Source organism: Oryctolagus cuniculus, chromosome 15 (assembly GCF_051225735.1).
Source record: "Oryctolagus cuniculus isolate XC-2025 breed Fujian yellow rabbit chromosome 15, ASM5122573v1, whole genome shotgun sequence".
Classification (NCBI taxonomy): Eukaryota; Metazoa; Chordata; class Mammalia; order Lagomorpha; family Leporidae; genus Oryctolagus; species Oryctolagus cuniculus.
The window spans coordinates 4734797-4755539 of NC_142881.1; the positions used below are offsets into that span (position 1 = coordinate 4734797).

A 20743-nucleotide genomic window follows, 5' to 3' on the forward strand; every position below is an offset into this window, starting at 1 on the left:
CATCCAGCTCTCTGTTGTGGCCTGGGAGGGCGGTGAAGGATGACCCATGTCCTTGGGCCCCTGCACCCGCATGGGAGACCTGGAGGAGGCTCCTGGCTCCTGGCTTCAGATTGGCACAGCTCCAGCCGTTGAGGCCATTTGGGGAGTGAACCAGTGGATGGAAGACCTCTCTCTCTGTCTCTACCTCTCTAACTCTTTCAAATAAATAAAATAAATCTTAAAAAGAAATGCTGGGATTTTTTTTATTGAGATTGCACTGAAAAGACTGACTAACTTGGAGAAAATAGATATTCAAGCAGTATCTTGTTTTTTGGTCCATGAACATATCTCTCGGGTTATTCTTTTTTTAATGTCGCCTAGCAATGTTTTTGAATTTTTAGAAGTTTCACCCATCTATCTCTAAATCCATTCCATAAAAATTGATTTTTTTAAAGATTTATTTTATTTATTTGAAAATCAGAGTTAGAGAGAGAGGTAGAGAGAGAGAGAGAAAGGTCTTTCATCCACTGGCTCACTCCCCAGATGGCTGCAACAGCTGGAGCTGAGCTGATCCAAAGTCAAGAGCTTCTTCCAGGTCTCCCACGTGGGTGCAGGGGCCCAAGGACTTGGGCCATCTTCTACTGCATCTTCCCAGGCCACAGCAGAGAGCTGGATCAGAAGAGGAGCAGCTGGGACTAGAACCGGTGCCCATGTGGGATGCCAGTGCTTCAGGCCAGGGCTTTAACCTGCTGCGCCACAGTGCTGGGCCTCAAATTGATGACTTTTGATAATGCAATCAACTGTTCTATACTTTCAATTTAATTTCCCAATTTTATACACACACACACACAGAGTTGATTTTTTTCTCTTTTATCTTAATGTTTTCCTATTAACAAGTAATAATTATTTATACTTACAAAACACACTGTGGTGTTTTGATCTATGCTTGCACTGTGGAATGATTAAGACTTGTATCTTAGTTTTCCCCAGTTTTTTATTTGGTTGGTTGGTTTCTGGCTTATTTAAAACTCCTCAGCATTTTCTATGTACATAGTCATATTGTGTGAAAATGGTTTTACTTCTTTCTTTCCCTTTTTTAAGATCTTTCCTTACTTTCCCTTCCTTTATTGCACACTTGCAGGACAGTAAACAGATACGTAGAGAAGAGACACACCTGCCTCACTGCAGACTCAAAGGACAGCTTTCAACGTTCCAGTGTCAAAGACGATGTCAGCGACAACCTTTCTCAAGTCTTTATCAGACTGTGGACGCCCTGTCTATTCCGAGCGTGCGGAGAGATTTCATCATAAATGGATGCTGAATTTTGGCAAATGCATGTTCTGCATTACTGAGGCTCAAAGCTAAAAGCATAAACCTACTTCAGAAAGTGAGCTACAGCAGGACTTTCTGCAGGGATGGAATCCTCTCTGAGCCACCCAGTGGGGCAGCCGCTCACCTGTGGCAACCAGGCAATTGAAATGCAACCAATGCAACTGAAAATGTGATTATCAAATTTGATTTTACCTAAACACCAAATGGAGCTGGTGCCGTTACAATGGACAATGGAGGCAATGTTGTGAAATTTGGTTAGGCAAAGCATTTTAGCTTCAAAATTCGAATGCATAACTATTTTTTAAAAATGATACATTAGGCTTCAACAAAATTAAAAATGTCTGGTTATCAAAAGACACCACTAGGAAAAATTGTAAGCAAAGCACAGTCAGAGGCAAAAAGTTTCAAATTAATGCATTACAAATCAAAAGCATACTCTAAAGATTAATAAAAAGAACAGAAAGTAAAAATATACTGAAGGAAGCATTTCACAAGTGGCAAGTATCAAAATAAGTAGGAACTCAATTTCCTTTGTGATAAGGTAACTAAAAATTAAAATCACAAAGAGAGATCCTTTTACCCTTAATACAGAAGCCCAACAACGCTAAATGTTGAGTAGGATGCAGACCCAGAGGACCAACGATGGTGAAGAAAAGTGGTGCAACGCTTTGGAGAGCTATTTGGCAGTTTCTGATACCATAAATCACACACATGCCCACTGGCCCAGAAATTCTAATTGCTTATCTGAGGGAAAATGAAAATTACGTCCACAAAAGTCTTGGACAAAAATATTCATAGAAGCGTGACTGCCGGGGCCGGCACTGTGGCGCAGCGGGTTAAGGCCCCGACCTGCAATGCCTGCATCCCATATGGGTGCTTGTTCTAGTCCCAGCTACTCCAATTCCGATCCAGCTCTCTGCTGTGGCCTGTAGAAGAAGGCCCAAGTCCCTGGGCCTCTGCACCAACATGGGAGACCCAAGAGACGCTCCTGACTCCTGGCTTCAGATCAGCGCAGCTCCGGCCATCGCAGCCAATTAGGGAGTGAACCAGCAGATGGAAGACCTCTCTCTCTCTCTCTCTCTCTCTATTTCTCTCTGCCTCTCCTTCTCTCTCTGTGTAACTCTGACTTTCAAAAATAAATAAATCTTAAAAAAAAAAAAAAAAAGAAGGGTGGGTGCTGTGGCACAGAGGGTTCAGCCTCCACCTGCAGTGCCATCACCCCCACATGAGCACCAGTTCGAGTCCTGGCTGCTCCACTTCTGATCCAGCTCCCTGCTGATGGCTGTGGAAAGCAGCAGAAGATGGCCAAGTGCCTGGGCCCCTGCACCCACATGGGAGACTCAGAAGAAGCTCCTGAATCCTGGCTTACAAGCACTGACTACTGCAACCACTTGGGAAGTGAACCAGCAGATGGATGCCTCTCTCTCTCTCTCTCTCTCTCTCTCCCTCCCTCCCTCCCTCCCTCTCCCTCTCTCCCTCTCCCTCTCCCTCCCTCCCTCTCTCCCTCTCTCTCTCCTCCCCTCCCTCCCTCTGTCTGTAACTGGCTTCTCAGATAAATAAATCTTAAAACAATTTAAAAAGAATATTCATAAAGGTGGGCATGGTGACACGGAAGGTGAAGCCACAGCTTGGGACACTGGTATCCTACATGCGAGTACCAGGTTTGAGTCTTGGCTGCTCCCTGCTTAGTGTCAATGCACCTGGGAGTCAGCAGATGATGACCCAAGTATTTGGGTTCTTGCCACCCACACTGGAGCCTGGAGATGGAGCTCCTGGCTCCTGGCTTTTGCCTGGCCATAAAACACCATTGAAGGCATCTGGAGAATGAACCAAGGGATGGAAAACTGACATATTTGGTATTTACAAAATCAAATAGATTCAAATTACTGAGAAGGTACATGAGGTGGTTAGGTATCAAAGCACAGTATTAGAATACTAATTTTTTAAAACAAAAACCTCTTTTTCATTAGATTTCAGAGCCTAAGTGGAAGATGCTAATTCTTATCTTGGTCCCATCAAAGCTTAAAGATAAAATGGTATTTTTGTTTCTCCTACGGTGTAATATTAAAAACTCCCCATTGGCCGGCGCTGTGGCACAGTGGGTGAATGCCCAGGCCTGGAGCACCGGCATCCCATATGGGCACCGGTTCGAGACCCAGCTGCTCCTCTTCTGATCCAGCTCTCTGCTGTGGCCAGGGAAAACAGTGGAGGATGGCCCAAGTCCTTGGGCCCCTGCACCCGTGTGGGAGACCTGGGAGAGGCTGCTGGCTCCTGGCTTCAGATTGGCACAGCACCAGCTGTTGCAGCCAATTGGGGAGTGAACCAATGGAGTAAATAAAGGGGAGAGTGATCCAACATGGGAAGTGAGATACTCAGCAGACTCATAGAATGGCAGATGTCCTAAATAGCACTCTGGCCTCAGAATCAGCCCTAAAGGCATTCGGAGCTGGCTGAAAAGCTCATGAGAGTATTTCAGGCATGGAAAGCCAAGACACTCTGGCAAAAGATCTCTGTGAGTGAGATCCCAGTGGAAAGAACAGGTCATCAAAGAAGGAGGTACCTTTCTCTGAAGGGAGGAGAGAACCTCCACTTTGACTATGACCTTGTCTAAATAAGATAAGAGTCAGAGAACTCAAAAGGCTTGCATAGCCTTGGAAACTCATGACTGGAGCATAGGGAGATTACTGATGCCATAAACAGGAGTGTCAATTGGTAAAGTCAACAACAGGAGTCACTGTGCACTTACTCCTCATGTAGGATCTCTGTCCTTAATGTGCTGTACATTGAGATTTAATAATATAACGAGTACTCAAACACTATATTTCACTTTGTGTTTCTATGTGGGTGCAAACTGTTGAAATCTTTACTTAATGTATGCTAAACTGATCTTCTGTATATATAGAAAATTGAAAATGAATCTTGATATGAATGGAAGGGGAGAGAGAGCGGGAGAGGGGAGGGTTGCGGGTGGGAGGGAAGTCATCAGGAGGGGGGGTTGGGGAAGCCAATGTGGTCCATAAGCTGTACTTTGGAAATCTATATTCATTAAATAAAAGTTAAAAAAAAATTGCAAGTGGATGCATGCATAGATCTGGGCACATCCCTGGCAGTCGCAGGCCCCTTGCATGTACCTGTGTAGCCAAGTTTTGGTTTCTAGACCGCAGAGCAAGGAGGTACCGCCTGATCCGCCTTCCCAGGGCTGGTAAAGAGCTGTACCTCCTGCTAACGAACTGCGCATCGCTCTGGTGAACCACACGTTTTATTTATTTATTTATTTATTTTTGACAGGCAGAGTTAGACAGAGGGAGACAGAGAAAAAGGTCTTCCTTTTCCGTTGGTTCACCCCCCAAATGGCCACTACAGCTGGCGCCGATCTGAAGCCAGGAGCCAGGTGCTTCCTTCTGGTCTCCCATGTGGTGCAAGGCCCAGGTATTTGGGCCATCCTCCACTGCACTCCTGCGCCACAGCAGAGAGCTGGCCTGGAAGAGGAGCAACCGGAACAGAATCCGGCGCCCCTACCGGTACAAGAACCCGGGGTGCCAGCGCCACAGAGGAGGATTAGCCTAGTGAGCCGCAGCGCCAGCCCTAACCACACCTTTTAAAGCAACATTTATCCCCAAGCAAGCAAGGGGACTCGGCGGACTCTGTACACTGGAGGACACCAGCAATCTCCACCCAGCCAGGGGCTCCACACCCCCCTCCCCCCGCCGGAACAAACACAAGGCACAGAGAACGCAGGCACAGGACTGGTTACACCAGACGGGGCTCCAGCAGCCAGAATCCCCCGACCTTGACTTCACGGCTGCACACAGGCAGAGAACGCGGGTTTTCCCTGAAGTTCAGGACACAGATGGGAGCTCTGACTCCATTTACAGACACTGAAGGGAATCGCTGCTAATGATCTAAGTGTGATGTTCTCAGATTATGCGAATCTCTTTCTTTTTTTTTTTTATTGCAACTAGTACAATAAGAAGTTTGAGTAAATGCCAATAAATCCTATCAGGAGAGAGCAAGTAACTCATAACAGTACATCTAATAAGAATAAAACCTAACAGTTAGTGCTTCCCAAGTGCCCATAAGGGTTCCCAGCACGCTACCCACAATGCACTTAGCACAGCCCTCGCCCCCACCTGCAACCACAGCTCTCACAGATGGGTGGCAACTCACCCACCTGACAGGGCTTGTGAGGAGCATGGGTACCTGCTCCAGGACCATGCACCTAAACACACAGCAAGCTCCTGTGTGGGCCAGGCAGCCCACAATCCCATCCAAGGTTGCATCAGTTCCATGGGGTAACATAAGGAGAGGGGCTGGCTGCGCAGAGAGACCCCTCGTTGGTCACAGCTCTCTTTAAAGAGCAAGGAGAGACACTGCAAAGCACAAAGCTGGATTCTATTCACGCGACACAAGCAGCATCCTTAGAACGGGAGCACATCCACTCATTCATCCACACACTTGCGGGGACGCTGTGGCATGCTGGGCACTCACTCCCATACATCGGTTTCATTGAACATAAAGTGAAATTTCCCGAGAACAATGGAAGGTGTGGGGGAGAACAAGAATTTATTCCACAATGTCATGATAATTTATCCCACGTCTCTTCCAACAAGATCTCTAGGTCTGTTAAGAGGGTAACAATGATAAAAATTATCCAAGGAAATTCAGGGTTTTGAAGGGGGAGCAGGATTGGTTTGAAAACAACATAGAACTTACGTGTAGGCTAATGTGGCACTAAAATGCTTCTTGATGTAGGTTTCCAAAACCGGATTAAAATGCTGAAATTTTCTATCAGCAATGAGTCCAATGATGAAGACCTGTCAAAGTAATCAATAACGTTTCCAATGGCAGCACAGAAACCTACGTGCAGACTACAACGAACTGGAATATTTTCAGATGGAGGCTGGCCCCTGGGTCTTCTCATCCCAGAATGACATTCGCCTCAGCACAGTGTTACATGGGAAGGCAACTTCTACCTCTCCCACTCAGCTCCGAGGATCCCATTTACGACGGAAAAGCCTTTCAAGGTCACTGTGCTGAATCCCCTCCCAGGCTTCAAAGGCTGCAGCTTGAAAGAGCAGCTCCTATCAGAGCAGATGAAAGGGACAGGGCTCTCACCAGCGCATCAAACACGAGCGTATCAAAAGTCTCGCTCTCCGAGTTCTCCATCATGATGTTGAACAGGGCATCCAGGGTGTCCTGCAGGAACTGAGCACACACAGGTCAGTCAGCAAAGCCCACGCGCTGGCCTCCCCCAGATCACAGTAAGGGTCCTCGCTGGCAATACCCCAGGTGCCCACGGCCCCCACGGCTGCCTATAAAGACCTGAAGTTCTGGGGTGCTCTCCCGGCATCAGACACACGACACAAACGCTGGATGACTGCATTCCCAACAAAGAAAGGCCAGCCTGAGTGCAGCACACCCTCTGCCCCAGCAGAGAGAAACCCTCCTCTCCCTCCCGGAGATCCTTCCCACCCCACTTGCTGCTCTTCAGAGCATAGGGACAGAGAGCAGAGGGCTCCTGGGGAAGACCAGAGTGGCCTCCTCCTGTTTTCCCCGGGTGCGGGGCTGGAGCCAGTGAGCAGGCAGGAGGCACCCATGGGGAAGCTTCCAGCTGAGTCCAACAAGGGACCTCCTACCGACCACCCAGGGATGGAAGAGGAGTGTAACTCTGAAACGGGGTGCATGGCAGTGTGCCACCAAGAGCTGACTTGACTCTACAGAAACTCACAAACTGCTTGTATCGTCTGCTAGGACTTGTCAAATAGATGCAACCACAAAGACTGACTTAATTAAAAAAGCAGCAGGTGACTTCAGAGTCACGTCACTCCAGACTTCGGCCCCCAGTGCACGGCCTTCCTCTCCTGAAACGAGCCTGAGGGGAACGGAGAAGACTGCATTGGAAGAACTGAGATCGCTGGTAGCTGGAGAGTTCGAGAGCAGGTGCAATGCAGGAAGGGACGTCCGGAGCCGCTGGGACCCAAACGGACCCACAGGGAGTGACACTTCCCACCCACTGCAGTGGCCATGACTGAAAGGACAACAGCAAGTGCAGGCGAGGGCGGGCAGCAGCGGCAGCCTGGTGAACTCGCTGCTGGGAGAAGCAGGCACGGCTCAACGGCCCTGGAAAACAGGCGGGGGCTCCTCCGAAAGGCAGAGACTCACTTTGTGACTCAACACATTCACTCAAGAGAAGGAATAACCATGTCCACACAGCAACATGGACGCAAACGTGAACGGCAGCCATCATGCCTACTTATTACCAAAATGCAGCACAAAAACCACGAATATTCATCCATTGAGGGATAAAAACACTGTGGTCTATGAAGATATTTCTAAAAGTCCACTGGGGCAAAAAAACTGAAATCCACGCACATAAAGCATCATCAAAAGACGTATTAAAAGTGCTTCGCGGGCCGGTGTTGGGGGACAGCAGGTTAAGTCACTGCCTGTGACGCCAGCATCCTACACAGGCACTGGATCAAGTCCCAGCTGCTCCAGTTCTGACCCAGCTCCCTGCTAATGCACCTAAAGCAGTGGAGGGCGACCCAAGTGCTTGGGCCCCTGCACCCGCATGGGAGACCTGGATGAAGCTCCTGGCTCCTGGCTTCAGCCTGGCCCAGCCCTGACCACTGCAGCCATTTGAGGAGTGAGCCAATAGAAAGAAGATATCTCTCTTGCTCTCTTGCTCTCTCTCTCTCTCTTTCTCTCTCTTCCCTTGCTCTCTTTCTCTGTAACTCTGCCTTTCAAATCAACAAAATAAATCTTTAAAAAGAAGTGTTTTATGACAAAACCACTCACAGATTTCAAAACTTTTGGCACCAAAATAAACTTATCATTTCATTTCATGAACTTCCTACAGGCCCTGCATCTACAGCCTGGAGTATGATCCAGGTGCACAAAGCAGTGAAGAGCTGAATCAAGCCGCAGCACGGATGCCAACAGCAGGCTAAGTGACGGGAGGCAGACAGCGAAGACCACGCACAGACGACCGCCCTGCATCCAATATCCTCAGCAGGTAAACTGCAGAGACAGGACGCAGACGAGAGGCTGCAGAACAGTGCAACTGACCACTGCTCGGCCTGGGCTTTCTTTGGGGATGACGAGAAGTCTGACATCACAGCTGGTGGCTGAGCCACCTGTGAGTGTGGTAAAATCTCCCGACCTGCACCGAGTAAAGGGTACACTATACGGTGCCCGTCCAGGCCCCTCAAGCGAAACACGTGGGACCAGCGTGATTTTCACTTTCACTGGTCTCTGATCCTGCAGTGTGCGTGTGCATCGTGAGACACCTCGGGGAGGGGACCCAGGTCCCCACGTGAAATCCTTTACATCTCAGGGACACCTTGCACACTCAGCCTGGACATGACGTCACACGACACTCTCAGTTCCACCGTACCCATCTCGTGGGCACTCGGGAGGTCTCCCGTTTGGTGGCATTTTCTATTTTTGCATGAGGGATGCTCAATCTATATGTGAATTGCAATCCAGCGAGGAGTGGGTGACGCGGCCACACAGCAAAGATGTCAGAGGCCTGGCTGAAGCTGCCAGCGGTGCCCCTGTCCCCACATGGACCTCATACCACCAACACAGCCCTGCGGCTGGGAACCTGCTCACAAAGCCCTGTGGCTCCCTCCGCTCCGGCTTTGCCATGGAACCGGCACCAGCCACGAACGCCTTTCAGATCTCCCATGTGTCAAAACCCTCCCTGCGTTCCAGCATGCTACAGCCAAAAATGTCACATACAGAGCGTCAGGTGACGTGACCGAGGGCTTCATCCACTCCATCTCATCTAGATCTGCACCACCTCCTGGATTTGGCCCCACTTCCACCATTTCCAGGTTGGAAAATATTTGCAAAGATCGAAACCTGATGCCATCTGCTAACAGCCGGATGTTCCTGCCAACTGGCTCTGTGGAGCCAAGCCCTGGACTGTCGTGGGCATGGCTCACACAGAGGCCCTGGGGTAGGCCCAACGGCCCCACCCAGAGGGAGCTGCGGATAGCCAGAGCCTCCTCCACAGGGCTGTAGAACGGCAGGTGCAGGGCTGAGCACCTGCACAGAGACCCCTCCCACAAAGCCAGGAGGGGGCTCCTTCCATACTCCACGCTCTCATCCAGTAGAGGAGGGAACCACTTCACTTCGCATCTCCATCGAAAGCCCCACCTTGGACTAATTATGCAAATACTTTTCCCAGTTTATCAAGCAATGCCTTCAGTCATTACCAGTTAGAACTGTGCAGAAAGAAGGTTCTGGAAAAATGTCCTTAAATATTGTCCTTAAATACTCGGAGAGAAAAGGGGCTCCGTACAGGCTAGGGATCGCCCAAGTCCTGGCTCACCAGGACCAGCTGAGCAGCCTTAGCCACATCAGTGCACTCCCTAGGCACACAGAGCAGGCAGGAGGTACTGACAAAGGTAAGAAGACAGGGAGGCACCCTAGGAACAGGGCACCCAGGTCACCCAGGCCCCAGGCGGCGGCAGTGGACACAGAAAGGAGGGACAGATGTGAGAATCATTTCCAGGGATGAAAAAGAGGATGTGGTAAGATGCCAGGTTCGAGGAGTAGGGGACACGGTGATTCCAGAGTTCTCTGGGTAAGTGTGACAGCGGGTCAACAGGAACGCACGCCTTCCCAAAGTGATCCAGCGACTTCGGAATGAGAGAGGACAAGACTCGTCACTGGTGTCTTCCAAAGTGCGTTCACCTGTTCATTCAGTTGCCAACTGAATTGGGGAATTTACAGAAGTTTAAAAGGCAATTAACATTGTCCGAGCCACCAGGAGAAGAGCAGCACAGAAAAGATGATTACAGTCTTGAGACTGGTCTCAATGACGAGGCCAGCCTTCTAGGAAGGCCCACAAGCAAATTAATTTACACTGAAGTCAAGCACACGTCTGGGTAACGAAGCCATTTTGAGTAATTAATTTTGCAGAGATGAGGGAGCCCCTTTCTGCGGCAGCTCTCAGAGGGTGAGGAACAGAAGCAGAGACACACGCACACCTGGCTGGCCCAGCGGGAACACACCAACACACCAGGCAGGCTGCACGGGGCCCACGAGAGGGCAGAAGGTTCAAGCCCAAGGGAGAAACTCAAGGGACAGCTGACTACAGAAGAAGGAAGTGCACACTCTGACGGCTCGAAGCTGTCTCAGCTGACCCTGTCCACTGCCCTGGCCCACAGATGAAGACATGGAGGTCGAGAGACCTTGAATGAATGATACAACAGACATTTCTTCAGAGCCAGCCATGGGCAAGACCAAGAGTGAGTCATGCAGAGAGAATGGCCAAGCCAAGACTCCCTGTGCTGTGACCTAGCACAGCCCAGATTTGTAGAGGCTTTGGGTAGAGCTAGAGTTACGGACAATGACAGCCAGATGGTCATGTCAAAGCCACGGAACTCACTGGATACTTCCCATGTATCCCACACCCCTTCCAGGCACTGCTGTCTTCTACCTACGGCACAGGTTTAAAGATGTTGCTTAACCAGAGTCACCTGCAGCCAGGAACCATCTGAAGAGGAGCTGGGGGCTGGTAGTGTGGCACAGAGGCTAAGTCACAACCTGCGATGCCAGGAGAGCCAGTCCTGTGCCTAGGGAGGCAGTGCCTGGGCCCCTGCCATCCATGTGGAAGACCCAGATAGAGTTCTAGGACCTTGGATTCAGCCTGGCCCAGCCCCAGCCCCAGCAGTAGCCATTGTGGCCATTTGGGGAATGAAACAGTAGATGAAGACCTCTCTCTGTGTGTCATGCTGCCTTCCAAATAAATTCATTATTTAAAAAAAAAAAAAAAAAAAAAAAGACCAGAACCCAAAGTCATCCCCACAGCCAGAACCCAAGGAATGCCCTGTCCATGCAGAGGGGTGGGTGACTATTTGTTTAAGGATAATAGCCAGGGTCCTACGGACCTCTGAGTTTTGGAGCCTGCACCTGTTAATACATGCAAAGAAAATAAAGTTCAAGGCACGACGTCCCTCTGGGCCCCGGGCTACCTTGACCACTTCACCACCGTCGACTTTCATCAGCTGCCTCAGGTTCTGCTGCAGCAGGCTGGTGTTCGAACGCCACTTCAGAAGCCCCAGGAGGTCCACTGGAAGCAGAGAAGAGAAGTCAGCGCCGGCTGCCAGCTCCCGGGCTCCTCTGCTCCGGCATCGGCATCGGCATCGGCATCGCGTGAGGTTCTCGCTAAAAGCCCTTGACCACAAAAATCAACCTTATCTTGAAAGCTTCACCTGCGAAACATGTCATTACTTTGTAGCAACAGAATTAACACCTGGTGCAGCTGAATTCATCCATTTCAACGGCTTTCCCATGAAACAATTGCCAGGGAGAGGCTTCAAGAAGGCATTCGGGAACCGCTAAGAAAGGACGAGTTCACCTTCATGCAGGCAGGTGCAGAGCACGGCCGGGCCCGGAGCCGAGCTCACCCTCACAGGCATGCCCGCCCCCTTTCTACCCCGGGGGCTCTGCCAGCTCAGGAGCAACACTTCATTATGTTTTACGTAAAATATTACAAACTAACTAACATAAACTGACCCCTCAGGAAGTCAGTCCTGCAGGGAACACTCCTCCCAGGGGACACTTCTGCAGCCACAGGACGCCTGGACAGCTGAGCCCACCCCTGCCCGGGCTTCCTCCTGCCCAGGTCTGGGCTTCCGTGGCTCACTGCTGTTCTTCCGTACCTTCGTCTGCTGCTTTTTCCAACAGGAAAATTAAGGACCAAACACAATCAGTTTAAAGGCTGTTTGCGGAAGGCAGTGTCCAGAAATCACTTGGTTTAGGGCACTGGGATGTTCTTTAGGGCAGCAGACAAAGCCAAGACCTCTCCAGGAAAGGACAAGCAGCTGCACGTTGTCCCATGAAGTTACACGAATATCCCAGTCCTCGAAAAACATGGAAGTGGCAGTAAGCATCTGGAGCAGCTGTGGAAACTGCAACCCCAGAAATGGGAGGGGAGTGCAGACTGGCCTGGTGGTTAGGATGCTCACATCCCATATCGGAGTGCCTGGCTTCGACTCTGGCTCTGCTCCCGATTTCCCCTTCCTGCTAATGCAGATCCTGGGAGGTAAGAGATGATGGCTTGGGGCCGGTGCTGTGGCGTAGCAGGTAAAGCCTCAGCCTGCGGTGCCGGCGTCCCCTATGGGCACCTGTTCAAGTCCCGGCTACTTCACTTTCCATCCAGCTCTCTGCTGTGGCCTGGGAAATCAGTAGAAGATGCCCAAGTCCTTGGGCCCCTGCACCCACGTGGGAGACCTGGAAGAAGCTCCAGCCATCGCAGCCTATTGGGGAGTGAACCAGCGGATGGAAGACTTCTCTCTCTACCACTCCTTTTCTCTGTGTGTAACTCTGACTTTCAAATAAATAAATAAATCTTGGAGGAAAAAAAAAAAAAAAAAAAACCAGAGAGAGATGATGACTCACGGAATTGGGTCCCTGCCACCCACGTGAAAACCCTGGCCCAAGTCCCAGCTCTCAGGTTCGTCCTGGCCCAGGCCCCGCCTCTGCTGGCCCGCGCGCCTCAGTCCTGGAGCTGCATTAATAACCGATGCCACCAGGTCCAAACTGGCAGCCCCTGGATGTGACGCAGGGCAAAGGGCAGCATTCATGTCCTCTCTCTCTCTCTTCACATATGTGGAGAGATAAAACCCTCGCTAATACTGAAAATATGACTTTGCGGCCGGCGCCGTGGCTCACTAGGCTAATCCTCCGCCTTGCGGCACCGGCACACCGGGTTCTAGTCCTGGTCGGGGCGCCGGATTCTGTCCCGGTTGCCCCTCTTCCAGGCCAGCTCTCTGCTGTGGCCCGGGAGTGCAGTGGAGGATGGCCCAGGTGCTTGGGCCCTGCACCCCATGGGAGACCAGGAAAAGCACCTGGCTCCTGGCTCCTGCCATCGGATCAGCGCGGTGCGCCGGCCGCAGCGCGCCGGCCGCGGCAGCCATTGGAGGGTGAACCAACGGCAAAGGAAGACCTTTCTCTCTGTCTCTCTCTCTCACTGTCCACTCTGCCTGTCAAAAAAAAAAAAAAAGTAAAAAAAAAAAAAAGAAAATATGACTTTGCTATGGGGAGAAGTTTGGTGCACACCTATTACAAGATCAAACACACGAGGACACAAAGCATACATGTAATGAACAACAAAGCATGCGTTTCCATTTATCTGACCTCACCCCCAAGTATCGCTAGCAAGAGGAGTTTTAACAAAAGGGAACAGCGCACAGAAGTGTGGGATGTTAAGAGTGAGTAAAGCTTCCAAGCCAGCCGGCTCACTCCAGACTTCGGACGAGTGGCTTCACTCAGTATTCTTCTCTGCACAATGGGTACAGTGCTGCCCACAGCACAGGGTTGCGACAAGGACTAAACGCTGTGACAGACAGGAGTGCGCAGCACGAAGCACTAAGAGCAGCAGACACTGCAAGGACGACCTGGGAATGGGGGCTCTCCCCAGTCCCCGTGGAGGCCAGAGGTCTTCACTCTAACTGGAAGCAAAGAGATGGCGAAGGCTCCGCTCCTGGTCCCAGGGCTGGGGAGACACCCATCTCAGAAGAACCGGTGCCTCATTAATAATCGATGCCACCAGGTCCAAACTGGCAGCCCCTGGATGTGACCTCTGTAACTGTCACCCTGAGAGAGGTATGTCTGGGCACATCAGGATAGGGCCACCCAGGAGGAGGGGCAGCACACAGCCGGCCCAGTCTCGAGGCTCCCCAGACAGAAGCTGTCCTCCCTCCCCTGCCCTCACCCCCAGGGAAGCACCGCCACTGGCCCATGGCTTAACCATCTTTCGCTTGGTGCCTCCTTTCCCTCTGATCGCACGTCAAGTCCCCTGGGAAGAGGACGCTGGCTTGGACCTCTCTCCGTAGCCCCCATAGCATCCAGCAGAATGCTGACGACACAGAAGTGTAATGCAAACCTCGATGAATAATTCAGCCGCTGCTTTTGCCTAAGTAAGGGGACCTCATGGCAACAAATGATGGCGTCCCTCTGATGAGAGTCTGAGACGCAACATTCAGGGGGCAGCTGGGGCGTCTCCATCGGTAGCCACCTGACAGGCCGCCAGCCCGCAGAGAGGCCTCACGGCTGCTGAGAAAGCCAAAGCCCCACCCCCTCCTCGCTGGCAGCATCACAGCGGCTGTGCCCGTTGCCCAGCAACAGCGAGGCTCAGTCCCAGGGAGGGGATTACCCGGCTGCCCGTGAGACTCCAAGCACTGCAAGGTGAAGAGAGGGTTTGACTTCAACCCCCGAGTCCTCTTCTCCAGGGATAGGTGGGTTAAGTAGGATTCTGTGCTACTCCAAACACTGGAGGGGAAAATCTGTCCAAGTTCCAGAGAACAGTTCCCAGACATGCTTTCAGAACACACCCCGTGCACCAGACGGTGGGCTTCCTACAGAGTGAAACACAGCAGGCAGCAGCTCCTGTACACCCAGCACCCAGTGCCCAGAGCCGGGGAGGTGACCACTGAACAGGTTACCTCGCCCTGGGTTAACAAGGCCCCAGTGCTGAGCACTGCCAGGTGGCTGGAACTCCTGGGCCACATGCAGAGGGTGACCTCTGCCATGCTGGGCGTCCTTTCCAGAAACCGGTCCCAAACCAGAGCCCACCTGCTGGCCCTACGTTCCCTGAGCACTAAACTCGCAAACTCCCCAAGCACCCGCTACTCTCCGTCCCCATACAGCCACAGACGCAATCCCCTGGTAAGGCTTTGCTTTTGCTCATGGAGACAGAGACACACCCACCAGCCAGCACCCGTCATGCATGCCCCAGGCAACACAGAATCATCAGGCAACAGCAGGGAAAGTGTCTGAGTGGCCTTTCGCATCTGGACCCAGGTGGCCTTAAGGCTGTTGTAACCATGTGTGGCCAGGCGGCCTTAGAGCGTCTGTATCCAGATGGATGTGACAGCAGTAAAGGTCTGCGTGATTGACAACCGCCCAGCAAGCAGCGTCTCACTCTCGCAGGAAAGCCTGCCTCGTCCGATGTGGAACAGAGGGAAACGCTTCAGGACCGCCCAGCCCAGGGCACCTACACACCCACCACGAATGATGAATTTCCTCCTGCCCTGTATTCAACCTGTTAAAGCCGAACCAATGATTGTCCCTCGGGCAAACCCAAAACTGCTGCCATGGTTTCTGGACAATCTCCAGACACATAACTCTTGATGGCAACACGCACTGATAATCAAAATTCATATCGGGCAGTGAGGAAGACAAAAGCTGGGTGTTGAAGCTCAATTTAAAAACAGCGCAATGTCGCTCTGCACAGCTGTGATCCAGTGGGGTTTGGGAGATGCAAGTGTTAAATGCAGGACTGTGTACAGGCGCCCCCACCACCTCCAGACACAGCTGGGGAAGAAAGTCTCCTGGCCGGACAGCGCCGTCGCCGGGAGGCAGCAGGTGGGGGTGGAGGGCAGGCGGGCCAGCGGCAGCCTGGGGCGCTAGGCGGCTGCTGGAGCCGGCTCTGCTGTGTTAAGTCCCGGCCATGATGTGAAGAAATCTGCAAGGGGTGCTTATCTCACACCACGAGGGAGGCTAGAAAAATATTATTCAACCAACTTTCCAAAGGGGAGATAACTGGGAATTATCTCAACAGCAGCTGAGAGAGGGAGGACATGGAGAGGCGGGCCCCTGGCACCCTGCCCTCCCTGAAGCCCTCACAAAGCCCAGGGAGGCGGACGCTGGGCCCCTGTCTGCAGTCAAGGAAAACAGGGTTCAGAAATGAAGGCGGTCAAGTTCACTCCCAGGGTTATCACAGGGCTAGGGTTCAAGCCCAGGTCTCAGATCCGACTCCAAAACTCATGCGCTGTAGCACAGCAGGTAAAACTGCTAGCTGCAGCGCCGGCATCCCACATGGGTGCCGGTTCAGGTCCCGTCTGCTCCACTTCCCATCCAGCTCTCTGCTATGGCCTGGAAAAGCAGTAGAAGATGGCCAAGTCCTTGGGCCCCTGCAGCCACATGGGAGATCTGCAGGAAGCTCCTGGCTCCTGACTGCGGATCAGTGGAGCTCAGGCCTTGCGGCCAATTCGGGGGTGAACCAGCAGACAGAAGACTCTCTCTCTCTCTCTCTCTCTACTTCTCTTCTCTCTGTGTAACTCTTTCAAGTAAAAAAAGAAATCTTAAAAAAAAAAAATCTCCTGCATTTTCCCTTCAGCCACACTACCCTCCTTTGGCCAAAAAGTATTTTAAGGAGTATAACCCCATGGCCTTATTCTCCTGTAAGGTTAGACCTTAGGCCAAACCACAGGTGGGAAGCTCAGTTTATGATGGGAGCCACCCCTCTCACTAGTCCACCGATGGACACCCCCACAGGTCACTCCAGAGAGACGCCACAAATGAGGAACGGGTGTCCTTCAGGCACCTGCACAGGTGCCTCAACCTGCCCAGAGCACAGACAGGACAAGGCTGACGGACAGGAACGCTGGGGTGAGTGTGCTCTGACTCCCAAACTCACCGTTCTGCGTCAGCTTGGTTGAGCACACCAGGGTGGAGATCTGGAAGGAGTCCTTGCTGATGGTGCAGCTGCCGAGGCTCTGCAGGCTCTTGCCCGTGACCGCGTGGCCCTTCTCTTCCAACTCTGCTTTCGTGGAGGGCAGACTCAAGTAGGTTGCAGCATCTTCCAGTTTCTTGGCCTCGGCCTGTGGGTTTAGACCGGTGATGTGTCAGACCCAGTCGCAAAGATACGATTCCACACGCTGCATCATTTTAACCACCGTTTTACTGATTGATTGATTGATTGACTGATTTAAAAAGCAGAGGAACAGAGACACATGGAGAGACAGAGAGAGAGAAGGATCTTCCATTCACTGGTTGACTCCTCAAATGGCTGCAACAGCCAGGGTTGGGTCAGGTCAAAGTCAGGAACCTGCACTCCACCTGGGTGTCCTACTTAAACGGCAGGGGCCCAAGTACTTGGGCCATCATCTGCTGCCCTCCCGGATGCATTAGCAGGGAGCTGGGTAGGCAGAAGAGCAGCCAAGACACAAACCAGAACTCTATTATGGGATGCCGACGCTGCAAACAGCAGCTTAAGCCACGGAGTCACAGTGCCAGACCCTATAGCCACTTCTTATATTGTGCTCCATTAAGTGTTTCAATAATTCCCCTTATTTCTGTAGGTAATTCATGTCTACGACATTTTCACAGGCTATCTAATGCGTGGATGGATATCCTCTTTTCTCATTAGGAACAGCCAAAGGGCTGGTCACCAGCAATGTGTATTCACACTGTAGCCAGCTGCACCTCACAGTGACAGGACAGCAGAGCTCAGGGAAGGCCCAGGAGGGTGGCGACACTGAGAGGTGGCGATGGCCCTGCAGCGGAGCCGCGCACCTTGTAGACGATGAGGTCGTGCTCCCCGTCTCTCAGCGTGGTTCCGTCATACCGCATGAGTTTCACAAACGCCAGGGCGAAGATCTTCTCGGATTTATCCTTGGCTGCAACAAAAACCAGTGATCACCTTCAACGACGATCGCGACCAAACGGCACGCGACACGCTCCAAAGTCCACCTCGACAAAAACAACGACAAAACGGCATCGACAGATGTTGAAACCATGGAAACCCATGGGCAATGCTCATCAGCACACAGACCCCTCCCACAAAGGGACCGGGTGCCCCCAATAAACCCGTGGACTCAGAGCAATCCCAACAGGAATTCCATGGAAACGCATTTTCACGGAATTTGAAAACTGACTTCAGGAAGAAACACGAAAGTCGAGAAGAGCAGGACGGCGTGGCAGAGGAACGGGCAGCAGACGGCCGTAACGGACACGAGAGCAACGGAGAGGACGGCGGCAGCAGTGCCCTTTCTTCTTTTTTGTAAGATTTTATTTATATATTTGAGAGGCAGAGTTAGAGAGAGAGGGAGAGACGGAGAAAAAGATCTGCCATCCACTTGTTCACTCCCCAAATGGCTGCAATGGCCGGGGCTGGGCTGATCTGAAGCCAGGAGCCAGGAGCTTCCTCTGGGTCTCCCACGTGGGTGCAGGGGCTCAAGCACATGGGCCATCTGCTACTGCTTTCCCAGGCCATTAGCCAGGAGCTGGATTGGAAGTGGAGCAGGTGGGACTCAAACCAGCGTCCAAATGGCATGCCAGTGACGCAGGTGGAGGCTTAGCCTAATTCCCCACTGCACCTGTCCCGACAGCAGTTTCTTTCTTTTTTTTCTTTTTCTTTTGTTTTCTTTTTTTTTTCTTTTTTTTTTTTTCTTTTTTTTTGACAGGCAGAGTGGACATTGAGAGAGAGACAGAGAGAAAGGTCTTCCTTTGCCGTTGGTTCACCCTCCAATGGCCGCCGCGGCCAGCGCACTGCAGCCGGCGTACCGCGCTGATCCGATGGCAGGAGCCAGGTACTTCTCCTGGTCTCCCATGTGGGTGCAGGGCCCAAGCACTTGGGCCATCCTCCACTGCCTTCCTGGGCCACAGCAGAGAGCTGGCCTGGAAGAGGGGTAACCGGGACAGAATCCGGCACCCCAACCGGGACTAGAACCCGGTGTGCCGGCGCCGCAAGGTGGAGGATTAGCCTAGTGAGCCGCAGCACCAGCCCCAACAGCAGTTTCAACACAGGCACCCACGGGCCACAGAAATGAGCAGGGTCTGGTACACGAGGTCCTGGCTAATACCAGGGGCAGGGAGGGGCACATCACACCAAGAGGGATCCCTGCTTATCGACACAGAAGAATCAAGTAGCTCCCTATCGCCAACATCTACTCAGAAACACTACAGGACTGAAGGGCGGAGTGTGAAACTGTTCCCTGGAGCAAGGAAGAGCAGACAGCTGCACACAGGGCTCGTGCCTCCCTCCGTCCCAGGTCTGCTGAAATGTCACCCCCTCCACAGAGTGACCGCACGCTGTCTGACACACGATGTCCCTTCACTCAGCACCCTGGTGATGGCCAGACAATGCTTGTGAGAGGCACACACACACACACACAGGTGACAGCCAGATTGTGTGTATGATACACACACACACACACACACACCAGTGATTGCCAGATTGCATGTGTGAGACAGACACACACACCAGTGATTGCCAGATTGTGTATGTGACACACACACACACACACACACACACACACACACACACACTTGTTGGTATTTATTGACCCTGGGATGTAAAGGCGCTTGGCTGTTGTTTGGCTGCCATCTCCCAGTGCATGAAAGAGTGCCTGGCATACAACAGGCTCAGTAAGTATCTGTGCTAGTTGGGGAGGCGGGGGGGATGGCCAAACAAATCCTAACAGGCAATAAAGAAGCAAAACTGGGTGGTTCGCAAGGGGCGATGGAGGGAACGCGGGCCATGCACCCAGATGGGCAGGAAAGAGTTCTCAGAAGAGAGCTGGCCAAACGCAGAGCCCTGCCCCAAAGGGCCTGGCTCCCATGGGGACACGCGAGGGGGACAGGTGAGGGTCCCAGGCAGGCAGCGGAGCCGGGTGGGCTGAGGACCCAGATGCACCATGAGCTCCTCAGGGGGCAACCTGCTCCAGCGCCAGAAAACAGCTCTGGAACTCCAGACTGAAAATCCTCCTTTTAGAGATGAAGGACGCACGTCAGGGAGAGAAGCACCACACAACATCCTCCGTGAGTCAGGGCACAAAATGCACACCCGACCGCTCCCCCAGCCCCACCAGCCTGAAACCACAGCCCAGTCGGTCAATGCCGCCACTGCTCACGGCCAGCAGTACCTCGCCCACGGCAGGAGCTCGACAATGCGGTCAATCAGGGTGAATGAATGAGCAACCAAGGACAAATAAAGGCAGGAATGCAAGTGAGGTATCTGTGTCCTAGAAATCTAAAACACCTCGGTACAAAGCTATCAGAGCACGGGAAACAGCAAAGAACAGTCCCTCCACAGTTTGCACTGACACCAGATAAAGACACGATGCCACGAGAAGGACAGGCGGCCACGACTGTCCACAGACGGCACCCTACGTCAAGTGCCATGAAAGCAGCACACCCGCTGGTGATAACCGGCATCCTCACGTCCAAGCCCGAGACTGCGCTTTGCCACAGACTCACTAGCAGGCATTACAAGGTGGACAGGTTTTCTCTGACAACCGATTTCCAGAACCTTAGAAACCAGAGGAGGTGGCCACACGTTCCTGAGAGTGGACAGAGCCTCACCCAGCCGAGCCTACACATTCCAGGCTGGACCTGGAAACCCTACATCTGCCTGAACTCATGGAAAACATTATCCCGTAAGTGTGGACTTGCCACCAGGTTGCCAGAGAGGTGTCCCCTTGTCACGTCACCCCAGAAGCAGTCGCTGTGCACGTGTCCCTTAGCCCGTGGCAGACACAGCTTGTTTGTGTCCGCTAGCAGGGGTGCGAGGTGGCCTCAGCCCTCTCTCCCTGTCTGTGACGCCCGGGCTCTGCACCCAGGACCGGCTGAGAGGCCCCAGCGCCGTCACTGCCAGCAGCAGGCAGCTGGGATTCCGTCAGCACTGCACTTG

At 52.3% G+C, this 20743-nt stretch overlaps 1 protein-coding gene across 13 annotated transcripts in view; it reads right to left on the reverse strand.

The window, feature by feature from the left end:
• The window catches only part of DOCK1 (dedicator of cytokinesis 1), a 493657-nt gene that overhangs the window by 368858 nt on the left and 104056 nt on the right, over positions 1-20743 (reverse strand). For all 13 annotated transcript variants that reach the window (XM_051833503.3, XM_008274844.5, XM_089313822.1 and 10 more), the window contains exons 17-21: positions 17626-17729; positions 16748-16931; positions 11298-11395; positions 6427-6516; positions 6025-6125 (exon numbers count right to left, since the gene is read on the reverse strand). In XM_051833503.3, the coding sequence (XP_051689463.3) occupies positions 6025-6125; positions 6427-6516; positions 11298-11395; positions 16748-16931; positions 17626-17729 (577 nt within the window). The remainder of the gene's footprint in view (positions 1-6024; positions 6126-6426; positions 6517-11297; positions 11396-16747; positions 16932-17625; positions 17730-20743) is intronic.